General features: G+C 50.7%; 1 protein-coding gene across 8 annotated transcripts in view; it reads left to right on the plus strand.

Annotated features, from left to right (window-relative positions):
• CAMTA1 (calmodulin binding transcription activator 1) overlaps positions 1 to 24,258 on the plus strand; it is an 875,067-nt gene that overhangs the window by 806,645 nt on the left and 44,164 nt on the right. Inside the window, exons 1-2 of one of the 8 annotated variants that reach the window (XM_036854368.1) lie at positions 17,162 to 17,283; positions 18,581 to 18,659. The exons of 5 other annotated variants lie outside the window; for them this stretch is intronic. In XM_036854368.1, the coding sequence (XP_036710263.1) occupies positions 18,620 to 18,659 (40 nt within the window). In that variant the 5' untranslated portion in view covers positions 17,162 to 17,283; positions 18,581 to 18,619. Of the gene's footprint in view, positions 1 to 17,135; positions 17,284 to 17,433; positions 17,490 to 18,580; positions 18,660 to 24,258 lie in introns of those variants that run through there. 2 more of the 8 variants (XM_036854375.1, XM_036854385.1) reach the window with 2 other exon arrangements.

Raw genomic sequence — 24,258 nt, forward strand, 5'->3', positions numbered from 1 at the left:
TCAAGCATGGGCTCCCCCAGTATTTAAATGTCAAGCAGAAAAGTTGCTGGCAAAGGGGCTGAGAAGACGCATCCAGTGAGAGGAGGAAGACGGGGAGGATGTGACCACGGGGAGGCCAGGAGAAGAGGGTGTTTCAAGAAAAAGGGTGTGGCAGCCGTTTTAATACCAGGAGAAGGGGAGCAGAGCGTTCCAGGCAGAGGAAACCACACGTAGGAAGATCCCACGGCAGGAGGGAGCTCCGTGAATTTAAAGAACCCGGAGAAGTGGCTGAAAACTCTGGTAGCCTGTCTCTGAGCTCAGATCCCTGACTCTCCCCAGGCTGGGACAGGAAAGACCTGGCCCAGGAGGTCTTGTGCCCCCAACCCCTCCTCGTGCAGCCAGAGAAAAAGACCCGGGCCCTGCCTTTCCTGCCTTGCCCTCTGCTGTTGGCCCAGAAAACCATCCCACAGGTCTGCGGGCCCCAGAGAGGCAGCTTCCCTGACCCCGGGCTCAGGGAGACATCCACACCTGCTCTGAGTCCCAGGGACAAACTCCCGCCCAGTTGCTCCCCACTGGGGTGCAGGGACTGGTGCCAAGTCCCAAAGCAGGAACAAACTGTGACTCACCCGCCAAACGGTATGTGGATGTCAGACCCAGTGGAGACGGCTCTCAACCCCCGACCACTGGCTGTGGCCGGAATGCGGGAATCCTGCAGATGGGCCCAACGGCTGCCTGGAAGTCCTGCTCCCTCCTAAAGCAGTTACATCGGACTCCCATTCCTCCACCACGTCATTTAGACGCGGGTCAGCTGTGCTGCAGGGGGCATAGCCTCGAAGAAAGGCCTCTTGGCAGAGCTGGGATCCCAGAAAAACCAGCACGCCTGGGGAGACGGCCAGTTCAGGCCAGCGTTTTGCAGGCTTCCTTAGCCTTTCCTAGGATCCGGCCCCGGAATGCACCTCCCTGGAAAATAGTGGAGATGCTGATCTGTTTACCCAGCAGTGGGAGCAATGGTCCTGAGACGGGGAGACCCAGGACATCGCCCCGTGAGCAAGGAGAAGGGGCCGTGGGCGGAGCGGGGGCTGGTGTGGCCGCCAGAAGGAAGCGGGGTCCTGGGGGTCCTGGAGCTGGATGAGAGGAGACCCCCGCCTCCCCTACCAATGACCCAGATCCCAGCCTCTGGGTGGGGCGAGCACAAGCCCTCTCCTTTTAAAACTCCCCCAAATACACACGTTTCTGATCCTTTCCAAGCAGCCCAGCGACTGACCTTGTCTCCCACCTCTGTGACAACGAGACATTCACAAGAGTCTGATAGGCTGAAGACCAGCTCCCTCAACTGCTGACATGTTCCGCTTGTGAACTTAAAGTCCTTTGTTTGAGGAAAAAAAAAGTGACAGGCAGGTACGTGTCAGATGTTCCATACTTAATAATGGGAGACATTTAAAAAAATCCGTGGCAGAGTGGAAATAGTTGATACATCAGAAACAGACTTAGAATCTTCGAGAGTTAGAACTTGAAAGAAATGGTTGTCGCATTGTCCAACCTCCTCATCCCTCTGGAAGGAATCTGGGCCCCCAGAAGAGCGGCGACTTGCCCCAAACCACTGCCGAATCAGGACAGAAGCCCTCCCGACTCTAGATCAGCGTGTGCCCTGCTGCCTCCACCCACTTCCCCTTCTCCATCCCACAGCCAGACTCACAGACTCCGGAAGCCGGGACACAGGGCAGGTGAGAAACCAGCCGGCCGAGGCCCTGGGCCAGTCCTGACATCAGCAGATGGAGAGGTCCCCCGAGTGTCCTTTCTCCTGCCCAGGTCCGAGATGGGCCCTCACCCCATTTGGTGGCACCCACTTTTAGAAGAGCTGCTGACGCCTTGGGTCGCCTCAACGGCACCAAAGCTGCATCCCTTGGTCTTGAGACACGAGAGAGAGCTGGCAGACCTGTTGGCACAGAGCTGCCCACCCAGGGGTTACAGCAGCTGACATCTACGTGCCACCACCTGCCAGGCCCTATCTATGAAGCGTTTACGCGTATCGATTCACTCAAACTTCCCAACTACCTACGAGGTCCCCCATCCTACAGATGAGGACGCAGACACACAGTGAGCAGGTGATGACGAGAGGATCATACATAGTGGTCTGACCCCATCCACCGGCCCCTGACCTCCACACAATGAGAGCCTTCCTCTGCGCCTCTTCTCCCTACTGCGGTTATGCTGCATCCGATGGGGGCCTCCAGAGCTAGAAACATCCTTCGTCCCTGCTTCTCCCTTCCCCACGACCCTCTTCCCCCCAGCCAAGCAGTTTGCAAAGTAGGACCCCCAGGGCTTCCTCCTCCCATCTTCCGGGTCCTCTACCATTTTTCTATCTCAGGCCTTTAGCATCACACACCCGGGCTTGGAGCCTCCCCACTGGCCTTCCTGCCGCCACATTCTTTCCCTCCCCATCCATGCTGTGTATCACTGATGCCTTTGGAAAGGATTGACGAGAACCCGCTGTGTGCCAGGCGCTGTGCAAGGTGCGGTCCCCTGGGAGAGACAGACCCAAAAACTGGTGATTGTAACCCAGTGCAGCACGATGAGTTAGAAATGGAGGCGGGGCTGCCAGCAGCACCTGTTGGGAGGGGCGTGGTCATCTGGGAAGGTCAGGATCAACTCTGACTCTGCAGCACAGAATCCAAGACCCTTTCTAAGCTGCCCTCGGCCTGTCTTCCTCGGCTCATCTTCAGACCTCCCCTCCTCTCCCCCTGCACAAGGCTCTCCCCTCCTCTCTACCAAAATACCCAGATTTCCCCAAACATACTGTAGTGTTTCTCACCTCGAGGCCTTCACACATGCCGTTCCCTCTGGTCTCTCAGGTTATTTTTCCTGTGGCTGCTTTAGAGAACTCCTGCTCCATTGAAAATTTCTACTGTAGGGCCCTTCCCCTCTAAAAGCTGACTTCCCCCCTCATCCCACTGCCCCACACACAGGATGCCTTCTTTTTATTTGGCTTTTCCATTACACTTCGTAAATTCCTCCCTTAGCAATTCTTCCTTTGTAATCATTTATTCCCTAACTGGTACTGGAGCCCCCAGTAGGTGCCAGGCCCTGGGCCAGTGCTGGGATTAGAACAAAGGAATGAATGAAAACGAGCAGATGAGTTTCCTGTGCTCACCCAGCTTACCATCTAGCAGAGGAAAAATCAGACCTGAACGCCAAGCCTTTGCACAAATAAGTGTGTGGGGAGCTTGTAACGGAGGGTTAAGAGGAGGTCTGGGAGGGATTTCTTGAAGAAGTGGCCCCTGCGCTGAGGTCTGATGGAGGAGCAGAAGTTAACTCCATGGAGAGGGGAGGGAACAGCATGGGGAACAGCACGCACAGACAGCCCTGTGGTGGGAGGGAGCCTCGTGGATATAAGGGAGCCACCTTGTGTGGGGATCAGACCAGACAGGTTAGAGGGGGTACCCAGGCACCAGCCAGGCTGAGGAGTGCTGGATTTATCCCCAAGGAGAGGAAAGCCATGGAAGGTTTGAGAGGCATGGACATGACCAAGTTTGCATTTCGAGAAGTGCTCTTGGCTGCTGCACGGAGAACGGATTGAAGGAGAGCCAGAGCTGGCGAGGGTAGACCAGTGAATCCTCCAGGCTAGAGATGATGCTGGACTTGGCAGTTCTGGAAAAAGGGGACCATCAAGAGAGATTCAGGAGGTAGCATCAGTAGGACTTGTAGATGGGTTAGGTATGGGGGCTCCGTGTCATGCACCCTGGAGGAGGACCGATCACGAGTTGGGCTGAGTTTGAAGGGCCTTTGGGACATCCATGGGAAAAGTCAACAACAGCAAGTGAGTGGACTTAGGCTCCAGAGCTCAGAGAAGCATGTGGGCAGGAGAGAGACATCTGTGACATGACTGCATGGAGGTGGCCTGGGAAGAAATGGGTCAAAGGGTGTGGATGAAATTGACAAAGGTGAGAATATAGCTGAGTTCTGAGGCCAAGGACTTTTGTCTTAGTTATAATCATGCCCTAAGAGGCCAGGAACACAGTAGGTGCTCAATAAATATTTCTTCAAGGGATAGACGGATGGATGGATGGACAGACGGATGGACAGAAGGACGGACGGATGGATGGATGGACGGATGGATGGACAGACAGTGGTGTCTTTGTGACACTGCTGACTGACTCCAGCTTTAGGCTACAGGATCCCTGATGTCAGAAGCAGCTGGGGAGGGTGTCCAGAACTGACCAGGCACCATCAACCCCTTTCTGGTTTCCCTGTCACTGGACAAGCTTCAGGCAAATAACCCAAGGCAAGAATGCAGAAGCTTGACCTTTATTAAAAATGTGCCCTTGAGGCTGCCTTCAGAGCTTTTAAGGGGCAGAGAATTCACTACTCAGCTCCCTGGATTTGGAAAAGGAAGAGAAAAAGCAAGTCTCCTCCCTGAGCTGCTCAGACCCATCTCCCCTCTGGACCTCAGAGAGGATGGGGACTTCCCAATCAGGTCCTTGGCAAGTCTCTGCATGGTGTGTCACCATGCTGGGGTCTGGAGGAGGGCCTCATCTGACCCTCTGTGACTCCCTCATTGTCTGACCCAACCCTACCTTAGCCTGGTGAGTGAATGAATGAGTTGGTAGGTGGGTAGCTGAGTCAGGAGCCATGAAAACCTGCCTATCCACACCCATCTCCATGGAATTCACTGCACCAAAGTGCTCTGGTATGACAGTGACAGCCATTCCAGCCAGGGCCCATGCCAACAGCTTCCTGTTCATGACCCTGTTGAAGCCTCACGATACCCACCTCCTCCGGCACTTGTGACCCCACATTCTTAGGTAGGCACCTCACTCCTCAGCCAGGTCATAAAGCCACAATGGAAGAAACAGCTTTGGTAGAAGGCAGCCTGTACACCTGCCCATCGGTCACTGGTACCTGCTGAGTCAACCGGGTCAACTGGGCGTGCCCCTACCTCCAGGAGTGCATGGCCCAGGACATGAGGCAAGCCGGACAGCACAGTTGGTGTGATGAGTGCCCCATAGGGGCAGGTTCCGAGTATTAGGCGAGCACGTGAGAGGGGCAGGGAGCCCCTCTGTGCTCCCATCAGGAAGAGAATGCACTTGACAGGGGTTAACTCTGTATGAAAACTATGTTTGTTCAGAGGAACGCTCTCCATATGTAGAAAGAATGTGCAAACAGTCAGCCAACTCACAATCCATGCTCGGTTTCCACCATTCGTGGAAAGGACTCATAGAGGCCATGAAAGCCATTATACTCCCAGTTACAGCTTATTACATCAAAGGGATCCAGATGGAAACCAGCCAAGGGAAGAAGTGTGTCCGGCAGGGTCCAGGAGGGCACCAAACACCCACCTTCCATTGTCTTCTCCCGTGGGTTGTGGTCAGCGTTAATGTCCCTGGATCGATGTGTGACAGTGCTCACGGAAAATCACCAATCAGGGAAGCTCACCTGAGCCTTGGTGTCCAGAGTTTTTCTTGGGGCTCCACCGCGTAGGCGTGAGGGATTGCCCTCATGGCTGATCTCGGTCTCCGGTCTCTCCCGAGTTGGCTGAAACTGTGTGACCTAAAGTTCTTACCCTAAATCGCGTGGTTGATCCTTCTAGAGTGGCCAGCCCCTACCCTACAACTCTCCACTGTAACCGGCTCCTACCTTAAATCATACTGTAGGACTCTCCAGTGACTCAGGCAAACTAAGCCACTCCCTCCAGCAGGACATTCCAAGGGCTTAGAGGTCACCTCCCAGAAGGCAAGGACAAAAGCCAGACCTCTCTTTGGTCAAGGTTAAAGTGTCTACTGCGCAGAATTGCACCTCCCCTCCTCTGCCCCCACCAGCCTGTCTCCCCTGCTTCTCACCCAGCAGACCAATTTCTTTTTGCTGTTCTTGTCTCTAGAGGAAACGCTGAGTGTCTGACATGGTTTTTGCTGTTGTTGTTGCCGTTGTTTTCAAAGTGTCGCCCCTACGTGGATATTGTGTAGTGCTCAGCAATTCTCTGGGGCTCAAGACACATTTTATTATGAAAAATGGTTTGGGCAACTACTTTGTCTTCTGCAGAGAATACTGTGCAAAGCTCAAGATTTCCTGGGCAGAGATGTGAAATTCACTACATTACAGATCCATCCACTTAAATGTGAAGTCCAATGAGAAATTTTAAGAGCCTTTGACAGCTAAGGTTATTATTCTCACATATTATCTCAATTAGCTCTTTAAATTACTCACCTGTGCCACGGCCCGTGATGCTCTGTAAATGAACCTGCATCCCGTCTCCATCCTGCAGACAGCACCCCTGGCTCCAGCAGTGTTCTTTCCTCACTGAAGTGTTCTCCTGTTGGCTCCATTTGCTGCTGAAGGGTTGTGAGCAGCTCCATTTGGAGCTGCCACTCAGCCTTCTCCCTCCCCCCACCCCCTGGAGGAAGCCCCTCCTCCAACAGTGCTCCTCTTTTTTCCCCCAACACCGATGGGAGTGGATCTGACCTTGCAAATGGTAACCAGCTGGGTGCACATGGGAATCTCAGAGCCAGGGTGGGGTCCTGGGCAAAGAGCATTCCTGCTCAATAATTCACCTTTAAGAGAAAGAGAAAACCTAGATGCAGCATTCGGCCATCTTCCAAGATGTGAACAATTCAGTGTGATTCTCAGACATGAAAAATGCAGCAATGCTCTAATTTTATAAGCTCAGTGATGTTTATTATGACATCAGAAGGCCTGGCCTGGGCCCCCCGGGAACAGCTAAAACCAGGGGAAGCTCTAGTGTGTAGCTCCAAGGAGGGCCCGCCCAGAAGTCCTGCAGATGTGGCCTTACGAGGTCCGGCTTGATGCATTCGAAGCCTCCAGTGCCCTGGCACTTGGAGATGGCTGATGCATTTATCACGAGTCTTTCTGCCCGTTCCTGGAAAAGCAGCAGGAGAAAAAGCCAGCTCTGAGCAGAGAGCAGTCGTGCAGCAGGAAGTGTGAACCTCCAGGCCCCCTGACTGCACTTCCAGACATCATTCCTCCCCCAGCATTCTCGGTTTTGATTCCCAGAAGAAAGTGAGCGGGGGCTCATTTTATATTTGCTGAAAGGCCCTGGCATTGTTTTAAGTTACTTGAAAGTGAGTTAAAGCTGGGAAGATCCTTGGGTGGGGCTGCATTTCTAGTGACAGCATCCCAGGGGATTTCACTTTGTTGCGGATGGTGCTTCTCAGGCAGCAGGGCCAAGCCAGGGACTGACCCGGCTTCAGTGGTCCAGAAGCCCACGAGCTGCAGGCCTGCGTGGGGATGTGGCTGCCCTTTGAGGGGCCACAGCGGATACCAGGGTGTCAGAGACCAACTGGGGATGGGGGCACACATGTGTGTGTAACACATCTGTGCTTTTCCCTGGCCCCTCTTCTGTTTTTCTCAGTAACGGTGTTGAGCACCTAAGGGTGTCCAAAACTCTCCCTGAGCTCAACATGTCAGCTCTGCTTCTCCGAGGCATGTGAGATGGTTGTAGCCTAAGATGCACTGGCCTCTAATCGCGCCTTCCCTTTTGATTGCTTTTCCTTCGTTTCGGTAACAGAGCGGGATTTGACAAGCCCCTCCCCTGGTGACCTCGGTAATGATTGATTATTTGTAGGAAGCTGCTGGTTGCTTCCCTAAAAGGGGAACTTCCCAGCTCTTGTTACCACCAGTGTCTAAGCTTCAGGGTTTGGTCACAGCAACTGTCAGGATGGTGATTTCAAAGTGGTCTTCAGCGTAAATATCCGGTCTTTTGACTGTTGTCACCTTCAGTCGAATATACTCATTTCTCCTTAATCAGGTTCCCAAGTTTAAAAAAAATGAATAATATCTACTTCGTAAGAAAGTATACCACAGCAGCTTTAGTAAGTGCATTTTGAGTGTACCTTTTGAGTAAACACCACTGTTCTTAACTGTGACCCCACTGGGCCATACAACTGCAGCCCAGTGGGCGCCTGTGATGCTCTCAGACCCCAAAGACCAAAGCTTCCTGAGATCCTCTCTGGAAGGATCTGCAGGAGGGTTGGGCCCTGATTTGGCAAGCATGACCTTGAACAGGGAGCCATAGTATTGTGCACTTGAAGGTCTATGAGCCCTCAGCCAGGTAAAGAGATGCATGGACATGTGGGGAGCCGGGCTTAGAAGACAAAGCTTGTCTTAGCTTGTCTTTGTTACTACCAGGTAACATACCGCAGATGGAATGGCTGAAACAATAGACATTTATTTTTTCACAGTTCTGGAGGCTAGAAGTTCAAGATCAAGGTGTGGGCAGGTTTGGTTTCTTTTGAGGCCTGTCTTCTTGTCTTGCAGACAGCCGCCTTCTCGCTGTGTCCTCACACGGCCTTTTCTCTGTGTGCTGTCTTTGTGTGTCCCAATATCCTTCTCGTATAAGGACACCAGTCAGATTGGGTTAGGGTCCACCCTAACAGGCTCCTTTTAATCTAATCACTCCCTTTAAGGCCCTGATTCCAAATACAGTCCCGTTCTGAGGTCCATTGGGCTCCAATCTATGAATTTCTGGGGGTGTAAAAACTCAGCCCATAACAGAGCCATTCTCCAAAAATGAGATGTCCTGCATGAAGAGGATTTCATCACTGTCCTGAGGGCTTTGCCAAGGCCCCGGACCTGCCCTTTGAGACCCCATGGTGGGCCCACAACTCAGACCACCCCCACCCCAGGCCAGAGGCCTCATCTGGAGTTTTGCTGGCTTGCGCCTGAGTTTTCTGGCTGTCTTGGCCAAGGTGTGGACTAGTCACCTTGCCCTATTGTTTAGCTGAGACAAGGTGCTAACACCTTTTGGGCACCGGGCTACGAGCTTCACAAATAGTCCTTATGATGACCTTGGGATGCGGCTACTATTATCATCCCTGTTTTACAGATGAGCACACTGAGGGCAGAGAATAGAGTCTTTCCAAGGGGTCAGAGCTGGAAACAGTGCCCCGGCCCTTCTGCCTCCCAAGCAGGGGCCTCACCACTTGGCTACTCTGCCCTCAAGGGCTTTTAGGCTCCTGCTTCGAATAAAGCCCAGGCACAGACTGGCCTTGCTGGCCAGCTTAGAGGGTCCCCAGGCCAGACAGGACCCGTCTCCTTGAGTTTGTCTGCGGTGTGCCACCCAGACTCCTGGTACCAAAGGGTGGTGTTGCGTTGACAGGCACAGCTTCAGGGAGAGTGCTGGGGGGGAGGAAGGGGCCTCGGCCCTGCCAGCCAAGTTGCCAAGCCTGTCTTTTGGTTAAGGAGGGGCCCTTCACCCCGTTGTACTGTCACGGAGGCTGTTTCTTTAGCTCTCACATGGGGCCGAGCAGAGAAGCAGCTAAGAGCTCCAGCTCAGGAGTGCGGGGGATCGGGGTCTCTGCTGCTCACTAGTGCACAGTCCAGGGCAAATTACTTAACCCCCTGTGCCTCAGTTTCCTCCTCTGTAAAACCATGGTAATAGGAACACCCACTGCACAAACTTGGTGTGAGGATGAAAGGAATTAACATGTGTAAAGAATGTAGTCACCCAGCAAATATTATCTTGATGATGATGATGATGATGGTGATGATGATGATGGTGATGATGATGATGATGGTGATGATGGTGATGATGGTGATGATGATGGTGATGATGGTGATGATGGTGATGGTGATGATGGTGATGATGGTGATGATGATGATGATGGTGATGATGATGATGATGATGATGGTGATGATGATGATGATGGTGATGGTGATGGTGATGATGATGATGATGGTGATGGTGATGATGATGATGATGGTGATGATGATGATGGTGATGGTGATGATGATGATGATGGTGATGATGATGATGATGGTGATGATGATGATGATGGTGATGATGGTGATGATGATGACGGTGATGGTGATGATGATGACGACGGTGATGATGATGATGATGATGGTGATGATGGTGATGATGATGATGGTGATGATGATGATGATGGTGATGATGGTGATGATGATGACGGTGATGGTGATGATGATGACGACGGTGATGATGATGATGATGATGGTGATGATGGTGATGATGATGATGGTGATGATGATGATGATGGTGATGGTGATGATGATGATGATGGTGATGATGATGATGATGGTGATGATGGTGATGATGATGACGGTGATGGTGATGATGATGACGACGGTGATGATGATGATGATGATGGTGATGATGGTGATGATGATGATGGTGATGATGATGATGATGGTGATGGTGATGATGATGATGATGGTGATGGTGATGATGATGATGATGGTGATGATGATGATGATGATGATGGTGATGATGATGATGATGATGATGATGATGATGGTGATGATGGTGATGATGGTGGTGATGATGGCAGCTCCCATCCCAAGAGGAAGAACCAGGTGTCTCCCCTCCCCAGGTGGCATCTGCCTATTAAGTCTTCACTATTCTGTCCATGGAGGCTATACCTCCTTGTCCATGAGGACCATTCTGCCCAGAGTCCTAGAGCAGATGGGACCTTGGTGAGTTGGAAGGCCTGGGTGGGACCATGAGCCACACTGGCATGGGTCCTTTGTCCTTGTCCCCAAGCCCCACCCAGGGTGCCCCCTAGTCCCTGGGCTCCCACTTTACATTCATTATCCAATTTCATCCTCTCCCTGTTTCCAGGTGATGTTTCCATCCCCATTTTACTGACAAGGAAGCTGAATCTCGTCAGGTGACTTGTCCTTTGTCACGCAGCTCAGGGCTGTGGATACTAAAGCCCATTGGGTGCTTTATCACCACATGTTACCACTTCCTGAATGTATGTTGGATTATCCGCCTTTTGACTCTGTTGCTCCTTAGAGCAGAGCACGTCTCTGCACGTCCCCCGCTCTCATAGGAGACTAGCCATGTATTTTATCATCTGGCATGTGTATAATCCTGGGGGAGGGGGCAGAGGGAATGGATGGGCCTGTATGAGCCACCAGGGAGAGTGTGTGAAGGTGGTTTCTTTCCCCCAACTTCTTTGGATTCTCTTTCTGCATCATGGCCCTTAAGAGAAATCCCCAAGTTCCCAGACTGAGCTGACAGTCTTCCCGGGCTGATACCAATCCTGGCAGCACGGTTTGCCCTGGTAGCAAACACCTTGTCTCATACAGCTGTCCCCTACAGTAATCTAATGCTGCGTAACAAACCACCCCAAAGCTGAGTGGCTCAAAACAGCAAGCATGTGCCAGTGCCCTCAATGCTGTGGGTTGCCTGGGGGCATGCACGCAGCTGCATTCACGGGACTGGTCATTTCAAATCCACAGTCCCTGCAGCCAAAGCGCAGGGGTGCTTGCTGTGTCAGGTCCCACTGGACCTGCACCAGGACCCCATCTGCATGGCCTTAGACCTCATTTTGCAGAAGAGGAAAGTGAGGCACAGGAAGAGAAAGGAGCTTGGCACACAGGTAGTTAGTGGTGATGCAGGAAGCAGGGTCCGGGCTGCCCTGCCCCCACCCAGCGCCTCACTCCCATGGGAGGCTCAGGGGTCTGACAAGGACACTGGCAGCTCAGCTGAGGTGTCTGAGGCTCTCTGCAAAGCTCACCTTCACCCCTGAATCAGCCAACCATTGTGGTGGAGAAGCCCGGCCTATCAGGGACCTCTCCAAGGGGACCCCAAGTTCAGGCCACGGTTCTCTCCAGGATCCCTAGCTGTCGAGGAGGCAGTCACAACAAGTGGGAACTTGATGGACTCACCCCTGGCCTTTTCACAATCCTTCAGAAGCACAATTAGACAGGTGCCCTCTTCCATCATCCTTCTGCCCCATGGGGTCACCATCACGGGATTCAGCGCCTCCCCTGTGTCTGTCTTGTCTCCTCACTGAGCAGTCACCTAGCCAGGCCACATTCTCCACCTGCTGCCACCATATCCCACCGAGGGCCGGGCACGGGGGCTCAGTGAGCAAGAGGGGACCCACTGACAAAGGATTAGCCATCAGACCCTCCTGATCTTGGTTTTTCTTTTCCCGTCACTCAGTTTTCTCTTCTAAAATTAATCCACTGATTCTTTTTATACTTCATTCTTTTTCTCTTCCTCTTATTGTGCGTGTGTATATCTCCACTGAGATATAATTAACATACCATACAATTCACCCATTTAAAGTGTACAACTCAAAGTTTTTTAGTCTATTCACAGGGTTGTACAGTCAATATCACAACCCAATTTTTGAACAAGTTTATTCCTCCAAAAAGAAACCCTTTTACCCATTAACAGTCCTGTCCCACTGCCCCAGGCTCCTCCCTCCTCCCCTGCCTAAGGCAACTATTCATCTAATTTCAATCTCTATAAGTCTGCCCATTCTGGAGTCATATCATATGTGTTCGTTTGGACTGGCTTCTTTCACTTAGCATTATTTCTTCAAGGTCCATCCATGTTGCAGCAGGTGTCAGTTCTTCATTCTTTTTTATTGCCATATAAATGTCCATATGTGTGGACATATGTCTTCATTTCTCTTGGTATATACATGGAGTGGAATTGTGGGGTCATATGGTAACTCTATGAGTAAACTTTTGAGGAAGAGCCAGACTATTTTCCAAAGCAGCTGCACTATTTTACATTCCCACCAGCAGAGTAGGAGTGTTTCAGTTTCTCCACATCCTCACCAACACTTGTTATTGCCCATCTTTCTTATTATAGACATCCTGTGGATGTGAAGTGGTATCTGATTTGCATTTTTGTGGTTTTGATTAGTGATTCTGATTTACATTTCCCCAATGATTAATGTTGCTGAGCATATTTTCATGTGCTTTTCATGTGCTATTAGCCATTTGTTTATCTTCTCTGGGGAAATATCTATTCAGATCCTCTACCCATTTAAAAAAAAAAAAAGGTTGCTTTTTATTCTTGAGTTGTAAGAATGATAAGGAATACAAGTTCCTTATCACGTATATGATTTACAAATATTTTCCCCATTCAGTGAATTGCCTTTTTCACTTTCTTGATGGTGTCCTTTGAAGCACAAATGTTTTTGATTTTGATGAAGCCCAATTTTTTTTTTTTTTTTTTTTTTGGTTGCTTGTGGTTTGATGCCATAGCTAAGAAACCATTGCCAAATCCAAGGACATGAAGATTTCTCTCGACATTTTCTTCTAAGACATTTGTAGTTTGGCTTTTATATTTAAGTCTTTGATCCATTTTGAATTAATTTTTACAAATGGTATGAGGTAGGGGCCCAACTTCATTCTTTTACATGGGGACATCCAGTTACTCCAGCCTTATTTGTTGAAAAGACTATCCTTTCCCCATTGAATTATTTTGTCACTCTTACCCATGGTTTCTAAAAATACTTTTATATTTCCTAAGGCCTTAAAGATACAATGAATATGCATCTTGCATTTATTTTTAAGTTGTCACTTAGTTTAGGACTACTATTTGATTATTTTTTATTAGAAGTTGATATATGCAGAAACATATTTGATTTCTTATGAGATAGGAGAAGTGAAGTTATGCTGCAGTGACAAACAACCCCATGTCAAATGACTTATTTCTCTCTAACGCTCAAGTCCAATGTCAGTTGGTAAGGAAGGTCCTATTCATCACAGTTACTCAGGAACCTGGCCCAGTAGAATCTACATCTTGACATAAACAATCATCACAGTTGCCGGGGCTGAAGAAAAGAAGTCCTGTTTCTTAGAAATTTCCCAGACTGCTTTCTTAAACAAAGGGAATCTTAATGATGGCAAGAATTTTTAGGTACTTGGAGAGCCATCACAGGGGCAGAATGAGTACAGGTTCAGAACTTGAAACCCAGACCTGCCGCATACGGTCTGTATGACTTTAGGCAAGTTATCTGACTCCTTGCAGCCTCATTTTCCCCTCTGTACAATATCCAGCTTGCAGGAGAAATAGTAGCAGTGTATGTGAGTGTCTAGCGTAATAGCAGGCAGATATCAGGTACCCAACAAACCGTAGTTCCCTTCATCCTCCTGAGACCCTCAGCAGAGGTTAGGGCTGGGATACGGACACACCATCTCTGCTTTAAGATGCAACAGTTGCACTTGGTCTGGGTGCTACCAAGTGAAGTCATCACCGAGCAAAGTTTTCTTCTTCACTATTTAAAAAAATGACCCAGGTATACTCAAAGCTCCATAAAAACCTAGTGGAAGAATTTGCTTGAAGCACATGCCTGCCTCACCCTGTCATTTCCTAACCTGGAAGAGAGGAGCATGAATACCCAAGAGGAAAGACACCCTGCCAGCACACTGCCTGAGCTCTGAGCTTACTCCGGAAGCATCCAGCTCACCCTGCCCCAGCTCCGCCTGCCTTTCCAGGTGTGGGCCCAGGGAGGGCACTTGCTCTTGTGGCCTCCACCCCAAGACACAGGTGCAGAGGGGAAGGAGAGCGGCAGATCTTCCAAGAGGCGAATGGCCCCAGCTGAGGACTTTCCTAGTGCAGAAATGTCACCTCGGGCTGCCTGGAAGGAGAGCTCCAGGTTGCTGACCCCAACTCTGACATCAGGGACCAGCCAATGTGTTGAAGCAGCCATGGCTAAACGTTTCTTTCATGCCAGGTGGACATGAGCTGCTGGAGGAAGGGTGAAGGGTCATGGCAGGCAGCTGGGATGCCCAGGTCTGAACGAGAGCTGAACTTCTGCCTTTTCAAAAGCAAATCCAAGGGGGAAGAAAAAAACCAAAACCAAACAAACAAAAACCACACAACAACAACAAAGTTCCCCACCTGAAAGAAAAGTCTGGAGGCTTTTTCTTCAGCTGGGGTCCAGGTGGCTGAACCTGGACCCAATCATCCTGAGTTCCCTGCACTGCGTGTATAAAGGCAGGTATTGCCCCTCATGATCCCACCTCCCCAGTTGGTCTCTGTTGCTCATAATCTACTCAGAGCAATTCAACAACTATTAGCTGAATCCTTCCAGCGTGCCTGGAATTGTGCAAGGTGCCAAGATAAGTTAAAACTCCATTCCTGTTCTCAAAGAGATTAGAGGTGTCTCCTTCTCAGCTAACAACAACTAACTTTTAAAAATACTTCTTATTAAGGTACAGTACATATGGAAATTGCATATATCGTAAGTATGTGAAACTCAGCTCAATGAGTTTTCACAAACTAAAACCAGTGCCCAGGTCAAGAAGAGAACATTACCAGAAACCCAGAAACCCACCCCCACTCCTTTCCAGCCACTATCCACCACTCCAAGACACCCTGATTCTGATGGCAACAAGAGCGAACTTGTATTGAGTGTAACTTATGTGTCAGGCACCACTGGTGTAAGCACCTGACATCTATTGGCTCATCTAATTCTCACCCATAGATCTGAAGGCACAGCCCATGGGGAACACAGTTAGCAAATGGGAGAATCTAACATTGTCCCCGACTACTATCCTTACATTGCCTCTCCTGGAGGCAACAGAGTGCTGAAATAGTAATGCATAACAATGCTCCTGGGTCTGCTCCGCTGAGAGCAGCCAGGGGATCTGAGCCAGGCCTCAATGAATGGATAAGAATGCCCCTAGCAGATAAAGGGGGGGAAAGTGCATAAGCAGAGCAGGGAAGCGCAGGGGTCCAGTGTGGTGAGAGCAGGGCAGAGGCAATGGGGGTGGGAATATGAAGGACTTGTTGGAGCTGGATTGTGAGTGCGTTCGACTGTTCTGACTTTGCCGGGGCAGGTGAGGGACTTGCTGAGGTTTAGAATCAGCCATCGGCCCCAAGAGTGAGACCATACTCCACCTGCTTGCTTTGCTGGCTCAGAGGCGTGGCACAGGATGGGAGCCAGCCCCACTAGGGATGTCCTTGGGCTTGGTCTCTAAACAACGACTCAGTTTTGGTTGTACAGTCTTGACGGCTGTGCAAAATTCTGTGGTTGTTTTCGTGTGCGTTTGGGTAGGCTCAGTAAAAGAGACTCTGCCCCCATCTTTCGAGACTTTTTAACCCAGATGGCAGAAAGGAGACATAACCAGTTTTTACGATCTTTGAGAATATGAGGGAAAAAAGAGAAGATGGGCTCATCACAAGTCTGCACGGGTCAAGCACTTTCTGTGTGCAAGGCCGTCGGTGGGGTTAATTGAATCGGCAGGACTACACCTGTTACAGGGAAAGGAGAAGGGGTGGTGGTGTCCATTTGGGATGCCTGGGAAGGCTGCTTGCAGACGTTGAGTCTTGATGGAGAGGTGTGACTTGGGCTTGAGGCGGGAAGCAAGCGATACTATGCAGAAGCATCCAAGTGAGAAAGCCGAAGCCAGAACTTTTGGACACCAGGGTTAGAGCCGAGGGATGGGCAGAGGCCCTTGAACTTCAGTTAAGGAGGTCAGGCCCTGCGCCGCCGGAATGGGCGCCTTGGACACTCCTGAACTCCCACGGGAGCCGTCCTGCAGCATCCCTGCCCAGACATCCTCGGCCCCGCCCTGGCCGACGACCCGGGCCCCTCCGCACTCCGACCCCGGGACCCGCCCAAGTGCCCCGGCGGCCTCCCGGGCGCTGCCCCGGCTCCGCAGCCGTCGGCCGGCTCACCGCGCCCCGCGCCCCTCCTTCCCGCCCAGCCCTCCGCGCTCCCCCGCTCGCGGCGCGGCGCAGCGCAGCGCCGGCTCCTCCCGTGGCTGCATTGCAGACGCCGCCGCCGCCGCCGCCGCCGCCGCCGCAGGGCGCGCCAGGGCTGCGCCGGGAGCCCGGGCCCGGGTACGCGGGGCCCCAGGGTGCGGGGCTCCCGAGCGGACCCGACGGCGCCGCGGGGCCGGGAGTCGGCGGCCGGGCGAGGGGTGGCTCCGCAGGCCGGGAGCACGTGGCCCGAGCGCCCCTCCCGCGCGGCGCGGGCCCCAGAGGGGGCCGCCCGGGGCTGTGGGCCCGGGGGAGCGGGCGCGGCCGTCGGGCTCGGAGTCGTTCCTGCCCTCGAGGGGACCGTGGCCACCCGGCTGGCGGGCCTCTCGGAATCTGGGCGGGGGGGGCGGGCGACGGCATCGCGAGGGGCCGTGGCGCGCCCGGGGCCGCGCTCCGCCCGCACCCTCCGGGCCGGGCCCGCCGCCGTCCAGCGCGGCGCCGCGGGGCTCGGGCGCAGTTCCGGCGCAGTCCCCGCGCCGAGCGGCTCCGCGCCCCACACCTGCCTCTGCCCGGCTCCGGGTGACGTAGCGCCCTCCGATTGGCCCGCGGGGCCCAGAGGGCGTGGCCGAGGCCGGTGAGCTCACCGCCGCGCCCCGCTATTGGCCCGGGCGGCGCACTCGGGCTGTGGCGGGGAGACAGCGGTACCCGGAGCCCGAGTCGTTCCAGCCGCGGCGTGTGGAGCTGAGCGGGTCGGGGCAGGGCTGGGCTGTCGGGGCCGGGCCGGGCCGGGCGGGGCCGCGCGGGAGGAGTAGGAAGACAGAGGCGGCTCGGCGCCAGCCCGACCGAGCGTTGGTCGTGCTCACCAAGTCGGAGTGAGTGTGCGTGCGGCCGAGGGGAGAGTCGGCCGGGCGCGTGCGGGGCGAGGGCGGTGGCCGGCGGGGGCGCGCCGGCCGGCCGGGCGCGCGGGGGCGGGGCCGGGGCCGGGCGCGCGCCGCGGCCGGGGCGTGGGGAGCACCCGTGCCCGCGGCGGGGGCGCGCGTGTTTACGCGAGGGGGAAGCCAGTGTGTCGGAGGAGCGGGTGCGAGGACACGCGCGTTTGTGGAGGAGCGGGGGGGGCGTGGGAGGGGCGCGCGTGTTCACGCGAGGGAGGATTGTTTGGACGCGCGAGTGTGCGTGGGGCCCGGCGCGTGTTTACGGGGCGAGCGTGCGGGAGGGGGTGTTTGGCTGAGCGTGCGGAGCGCGTGTTGATGGAGCGAGGGGGAGGGCGTGAGCGTGTTTGCGGAGCGGGGGTGCGGACACGGGTGTTTACGGTGCGAGTGGGAGGGTGAGGGGGCGCGTGAGCTGATGGAGAGAGCGCAGGGACTGAGTGTGTTTTGAGGCGCGAGTGCGCGTGGCGCCCGGAGTGTTTACCGAGCGAGCGTGGGTGAGGGGGATGGCACCACGCGTGTTCGTGGAGCTAGTGGGGGAGCGGGAGGAGCGAGGCCGGGAGCGCGCGCGCGTGTTGCTGCGAGGCGGTGGGGGCTGGCGTGGGTGTGAGAACACGCGTGTGCGCGCGAGCTCGTGGGAGTGTTTGGGTGAGTGGCGGTCTGGGGACGCGCGTGCGGGGAGAGGCCGTGTCGGGGCGGGCGCGGGGGGGCGGCCGGGCGCGAGCGGCGCGGACGCCCGTGGGGCCGGCGGCTGGTTTTCGTTTTCGAGGCGCGTCTGGGCGGCGGGCTTTTCGGATCGAGTGCTCGCTCCCGCGGCCAGGCGTGGGGAGAGGGGCGGGGCCGGGTGCCCCCTGTTTGGGGCACGGGGAGAGGGGCGGGGCCAGGCGCCCGCTCCACGGGGAGAAGGGCGAGAGGAGAGCAGCAGGGACAAGTGCCCGCTTGGCAGGGAGAGTGGCCGGGACAGACTGGCCCTCGGCCCCAGACGCCTCTGCGGGACAAGGCGGTTGGAGGCTGCCTTTTCCTAGCAGGCCAATGGAGTGAATGAACGTTTTATTAATCCGTGCGTAGAACACGGCGGGGAAAGTTGGTTGAGTTCAGAGACTAAAGGTTTGGAAGAACTTCCTGGGAGCTTTGCTTCCCTGCAGAGCAGGGACTGGAGAGGCGCATTGACCCTTGCTTCCACCAGCCAGGCTCCGCGTGGCCTTCTTGCGTTTATAAGATCTCTCCTGCTTTGGTTTCCTAGGTATGGGCCAATGTCAGGGCCGGTCCTGATGGTGGTCAAATGTTTGAGACCATTTTTCAATCTTCGTCGATTTCTGCAGGCATCAAATTTCCGAAAATATAGTACTCTTGCAAATAATCTTCCTAATCAATTACTTCACCAGGGAATGATGGCAGTCTTAAAGCCTGTTTTGGATTTTGTCCACCATTGCTTGGTATGATTTCTACTGGTTAGTCTGAAATATATTGATATAATTAGCAAAGCAGATACAGTAAACATGAGAAGTGCTCTCAGATAATTATGAAGTGCCTCGTGTATTTGTTTGAATGCATTATATTTTTCCCATCAGTGGGGCCAAAACCTGAAATTTAAAAATTGTGATCCCCCAAAGTTGTGTCACATATGGTAAAATGGCTGGCTGTATATGAAGGAGTCCTCTTCTCTCTCTGGCTAAAGGAATTGTTTGGAGAGTTTCCCTACAGAATCTGTCATATAGAGAAACTGTTGCTTGGGAACCTGATAAAAAGAAATATGTTAAGCAGTAGCGCTTTCCATGGTGTTTGTTTATAGAAATATATTTATTATTTTAAGACCAAAATTAGACGATAGCAAATAAGCTTATGTTTCTCTTTTTCTTAGTGTTAGATTTCGGGAGTAATAATGTTTAATGTTCTAGAAAATAGCATTTACTTACAGGGTATGCATTTCCCAAATAAATTCTGATTGGTGAAAACAGCAGAGGACTGCGTGGAATTCCTAAGGGACCTGGACCCAGGCATTCTAATTAATTGTGTTCCAAATAACCTGAATGGAAACACAGTATTTAATGCAGTAGTTAATAACAACATTGTATCCTTTAAGGATTCTTATTAACTCTTCCGCTTTTGTGATAGACACGTAGAGACACATCATTATTTTCTTTGGTTCTCTGTGGAGGGCTCTGCTGGGCCTTCCTGCCTGTAACAGCAGCTGGCCCTGCTGCAGGACGTTCATGTTGGGCTGTCCTAGAAAACATGGGTAACAGGTGGCACACCTTAGCAGTGTTACTTCCCCATCCCTTTCCCAATTGTTTTTTTGTGCCTGCTGTATCTTCTCACATTTAAAGGGCTTTGCTCTCTCTGACTTAACGTGGGTTAATATTTGTATCCCATCGATCTTTTCGAAAGAAGACCCTCTGAGTGGTGCCAGGTCTTCATTGTTAAATATCAACCGTGGCATCTTGTCACACTATATAAGCAGAATATTTGGGAGTTTATTTCAGTTATATATTCCTTTGCCAAAAAGCTTTTGACATCCACACGCGATGTAGTTTATTTGCATACACCTAACCTTTTTTTTCTTTTTTTTTAAAAAGGGGGTTTAAGGGAGCTTACAGAGATACATATTAAGCAGTGAGAATAGGTGAAATAAAGAGGGAGTAGGCAAAAGGAAAGTGAGGGTCCAGGAAGGTGAAATGGGGACGAATGAAGTTAGTAAACGACATTCATTCCATAAAGCCTTCCACACTTTCTAGAGGCAGGCCATGAACTGCCTTCTAGGCTCTCTGTCAGTTGTAGAAGAAGTGACACAGGCTTAATCCTGTCTTTATTACACCTTACACACCATGCGTTTTCTTATATTCCATGGAAATTCTGACAGCCATCAATGAAGTTTGAGTGATGGTGGGAGAAGTCTAGACACGCTGCATTGAATTACCTTAAAGACTGCATGTTAACATTGGTCACGATGAACACTTAGGAAGCAGCTGGGAACCTGCTGGGTGACCCCTCACCTGAGGACATTGGAGCTCGTGATCATGAAGGTCATCAGTGATGGCCTTAACCCTTCCTGAGTGGATTGTCCTGAAGTCAAAAGACCGACTTTTCTTTGTTATAAGTGCCTCCAAATATATTAAATTACCATTTATCAAGTACCAAAATTGACCAGTTAGTCTATGTTTCTTCACCTTTCTTCTTCTGATTTTAACCACCCTCCAAATCTGCTCCCACTCTGTTAGTCCGCCTTCCCCCGTCCGCCAGCAGCTACTCAGCGTGTATTGCATTCCCGCTCTCCATTTAAAATTCTTCCTCCTTATTCTCTGAGCCTAACTCACGCCTGATCTCATTAATGAACCCTTTCCCCTCGTCTCCCAGATTAGATGAGCAGCTCTTTGCTGGGCAGGGTGGCACTGAAGCTGTATCTTCCCCGACTACCCCTAGCGCAATGGAACCTGGGAGGTGGAGTTTCATAAATACTGTTAGTTAACCAGAAAATTATATGCATGGTGTTACTCCTTGGATAGAGTGAGAAGAACGTTAACAAGAAAGTTCTAAAACACACCCGACTCTGATCCTATCTCGTGCATTCAGTTCAGTCCTGCCTGTTGGTAATTTAGACACAAACTCCACAGGGTCTCCCATTCAGGTCCATTCAAGGTCCGTAGTGGATTTGGGTTGCCATTTAAGTGGTCTCGAAGTGGCCCTAAAAGTCTTGGCCTGTGTCAGTGTAAAATAGCAGGGTCTTAGTCGCCTTTCGGGATTTCTTAAGATTGGCCAGAAGCTTGCTGTCTAGGAATGTGTAGAGGTAACAACTGTTTGCTTGAATATAATATGGTAGGATGAGTACTAGGTTTTCGTTTTAGCTCTGTCTCTAAGTAAATGAGAAATCGTAGGTAAATCACCTTACAGTCCTGGATCAGTGCCTTACCTGTTTTCTAAGCCTATTAGTAGTGGCTCAGGAAATTAACTTAGTGGTCAACATCATCAGTTATTAAAATCAGAATGCACTGCTCATAGTATGGGTAAGTATCAATTTGGGAAGTTTTTGTTTCAGGGGTGTGTGTGTGTGCACACGCACGTGCGCACGCGTGTATGTGTGTGTGTACTGGGTTCTGTTTCTTTCTGTGGGCCACAGTCAAAACCTATCAAAAGCCCCTGGACCAGATAATTCATAATTCTCTTTAAATCGCAGTGTTCTGTAATGATTCTCTTGTGTGGGATGTAACTGTAGTATGATAGTCAATTTGGCAGTAACTTAAGGCGTGAATGAGTTAGGATACTTCTGAAGGTATTTAATTCAACAACAGAAGATCGCCAGCTAGACAGGAGCTCAGTATACCTTTCTCTGTTTTTCTGATTTATTTGGGTAATCAGAATGTTTCAAATGAGCATGACAGCTTATTTCTGCCAAAATTTATCCCATGTTTTATAGAGAGCTTCAAATGATTCTTATGTACTACCACTAAGGTCTGTTTAATGATATTGATTTGTGTGTGTGTGTGTCTGTGTGTGTGTGTGTGTCTGTGTGTGTGTGTGTGTGTCTGTGGAAGCAGAATTTAACCAGGATTTATTTATTAAAAGGATCCACATTGATGGATTCACCTTAGGCTCTTCCTTTAGCTTTAGATGACAGAGCTCCAACTCAAACTGGCTTCTGTAAAAAAGATTTTATTGACTCTCATGAAGTCCAGTTTTGGTGTTGTCTTTAAGTATAGCTGGTTCCAGATGCTCAAGTGATGTCATTAGAAACCTGTCTGTCCCTCTCTTGGCTCTCCTCTCCTCTCTGTTGATTTTATTCTCGGGCAGGGGTTCCTGGAGCAATAGCAAGATGACCCGCTCAAAGCTCCAGGCTTATATTTTGCCAGTTTAGCAAATATCTCCAGGAAGACAGCACTTCTTTCCCAGTAGTTCCAGGAAATGTTCTGTCCTTACTGGCCCAGCTTGACTCATGTGTCCAATCACTTGAATAAGGAGGGGTAGTACTCTCATTAGGAAGACCTGGCTCACCACCCCTGGAGACAAGAATTGTGGTGAGAACCACCTGAGCTGAGCATAGCGCATCTCCCAAATGAGAAGCATGGTGCCATGGCCAGGGACCGGGAAAAGGATTCTGGGCAGGTGTACTGTGCTAATCTTCACCCTTAACTATCACATTCCCAAAGAAAGCACCCTTCGTTCTGAAACCGCAGAAGCTCATAACAAGGCTTTCAAACATGCTTTCGTTTTCACGGTCCCATTTTAAATGAAGACACACCAGAATCGTTACCTTTCAGTAGACCTTTAAATGGGTGCTGACTAACAATCCCTAGGACCATTTTCAGAAAATAGGATTCAAGTCCTTAATATTTCACTCTGTGGTTTGGAATAATCAACAAAGAATTTCTTTAAATACCCTTTTGTCTTTGCTAGTGAAAGAAACCATTCATTCCATTCTAGCCAGAATCAATGCCCCTGGCATTTGTATGTGTGTGAAAGATGTTTTATCTAATAATGTAAAAAATAGGAAGGGCCCAGCCTAAAGCTGATGATGTTTCTAAAAGCTTATAAATCAGTTGAATAATATTTCCCAGATAAACAGTGCAACAAATGGTGGGTGGGTTCCCAGGCTAGACGGAGAACTAAAACCTTTTGAATCCATAACAGATACTCTGAATTTGCAGGAGAAAAAAATGAAAATAGTGTGTGTGCATGCATATATCACATATAAACTGTCAAACACTGAACTACCTAATCTGCATGATATATAAATACGTAGCCTACACTTACATGTTCCAAAACAAATGAAAAAATGAACTTCACATTCGAATATTGAATATTAAATATGCGGCTTGAATAGAAATAAATGTATATGTAAAATAACTTCAGTCAAGGGAAACTTCTTGATGAAGATTCTTAATTCACAGGGTAGAACCCAAAATGATTCTCTGAAATTAACAAAGTCTAGCTCTCTAACTTTTTAGAGGAATAAACCCAGAGAGAGTAAATAACTTCAGTTTCTTGATAATATAACCCATTATTATTATTATCCATGATAATTACAATCATATTTTTATTCTTGAATTGAACAAAGGGGAGAGAGAGAGTGAGAGAAATCCTTCTTAGTATCTCGAAGAGTTACAACAATGAAAAGGGAAGGAGAATGTGGGTTAAAGAGGTGGTCACGTACGTGTCAAAGGTTGTCTGAGGAGGAATTGACTGAACCATAAGCAGTAAGAAGAGGAGCCTCCGAAGAAGGAAGAAAGGAGGCGGTGGGAACAGATCTGGGGTCGGGTTCCCATACTAGTCCCTGGGGGACCTTCATCATTAACCTAAATAACCTTACTGGGGTCTGTGGTTGATGAAAGTGGACCAGGAATTTCATAACTCAGAGACTGTCATGGTATTCATGACAGATTCATTTTAATTAATTTATTTATTTATTTATTTTTGGCTGCGTTGGATCTTCGTTTCTGTGCGAGGGCTCTCTCCAGTTGCGGCAAGTGGGGGCCACTCTTCATCGCGGTGCGCAGGCCTCTCACTATCGCGGCCTCTCTTGTTGCGGAGCACAAGTTCCAGACGCGCAGGCTCAGTAGTTGTGGCTCACGGGCCCAGTTGCTCCGCGGCATGTGGGATCCTCCCAGACCAGGGCTCGAACCCGCGTCCCCTGCATTGGCAGGCAGACTCTCAACCACTGCACCACCAGGGAAGCCCTATCTCATGGTATTCTTTAGGACTAGTTTCAGTTCCTAAACTCTTCTGTGGGAGTTACTTACAGGACATGCTTATGAGAAGCTCCCCCTACAAAAAAAAAAAAAAGGTTCAGATAAGTTTAGGAGACACACCTACCAGTAGCTTTCCCCAGCAATTTAGAGTGCACGTTAGAATAATAAGGTTCAGAAAAGTCATATGTTAAAGAAATACAAATGTACTTAGTGGTGTTTAACCCAGTGTTTCCAAAACATC

This window comes from Balaenoptera musculus, chromosome 1 (assembly GCF_009873245.2).
Source record: "Balaenoptera musculus isolate JJ_BM4_2016_0621 chromosome 1, mBalMus1.pri.v3, whole genome shotgun sequence".
Classification (NCBI taxonomy): Eukaryota; Metazoa; Chordata; class Mammalia; order Artiodactyla; family Balaenopteridae; genus Balaenoptera; species Balaenoptera musculus.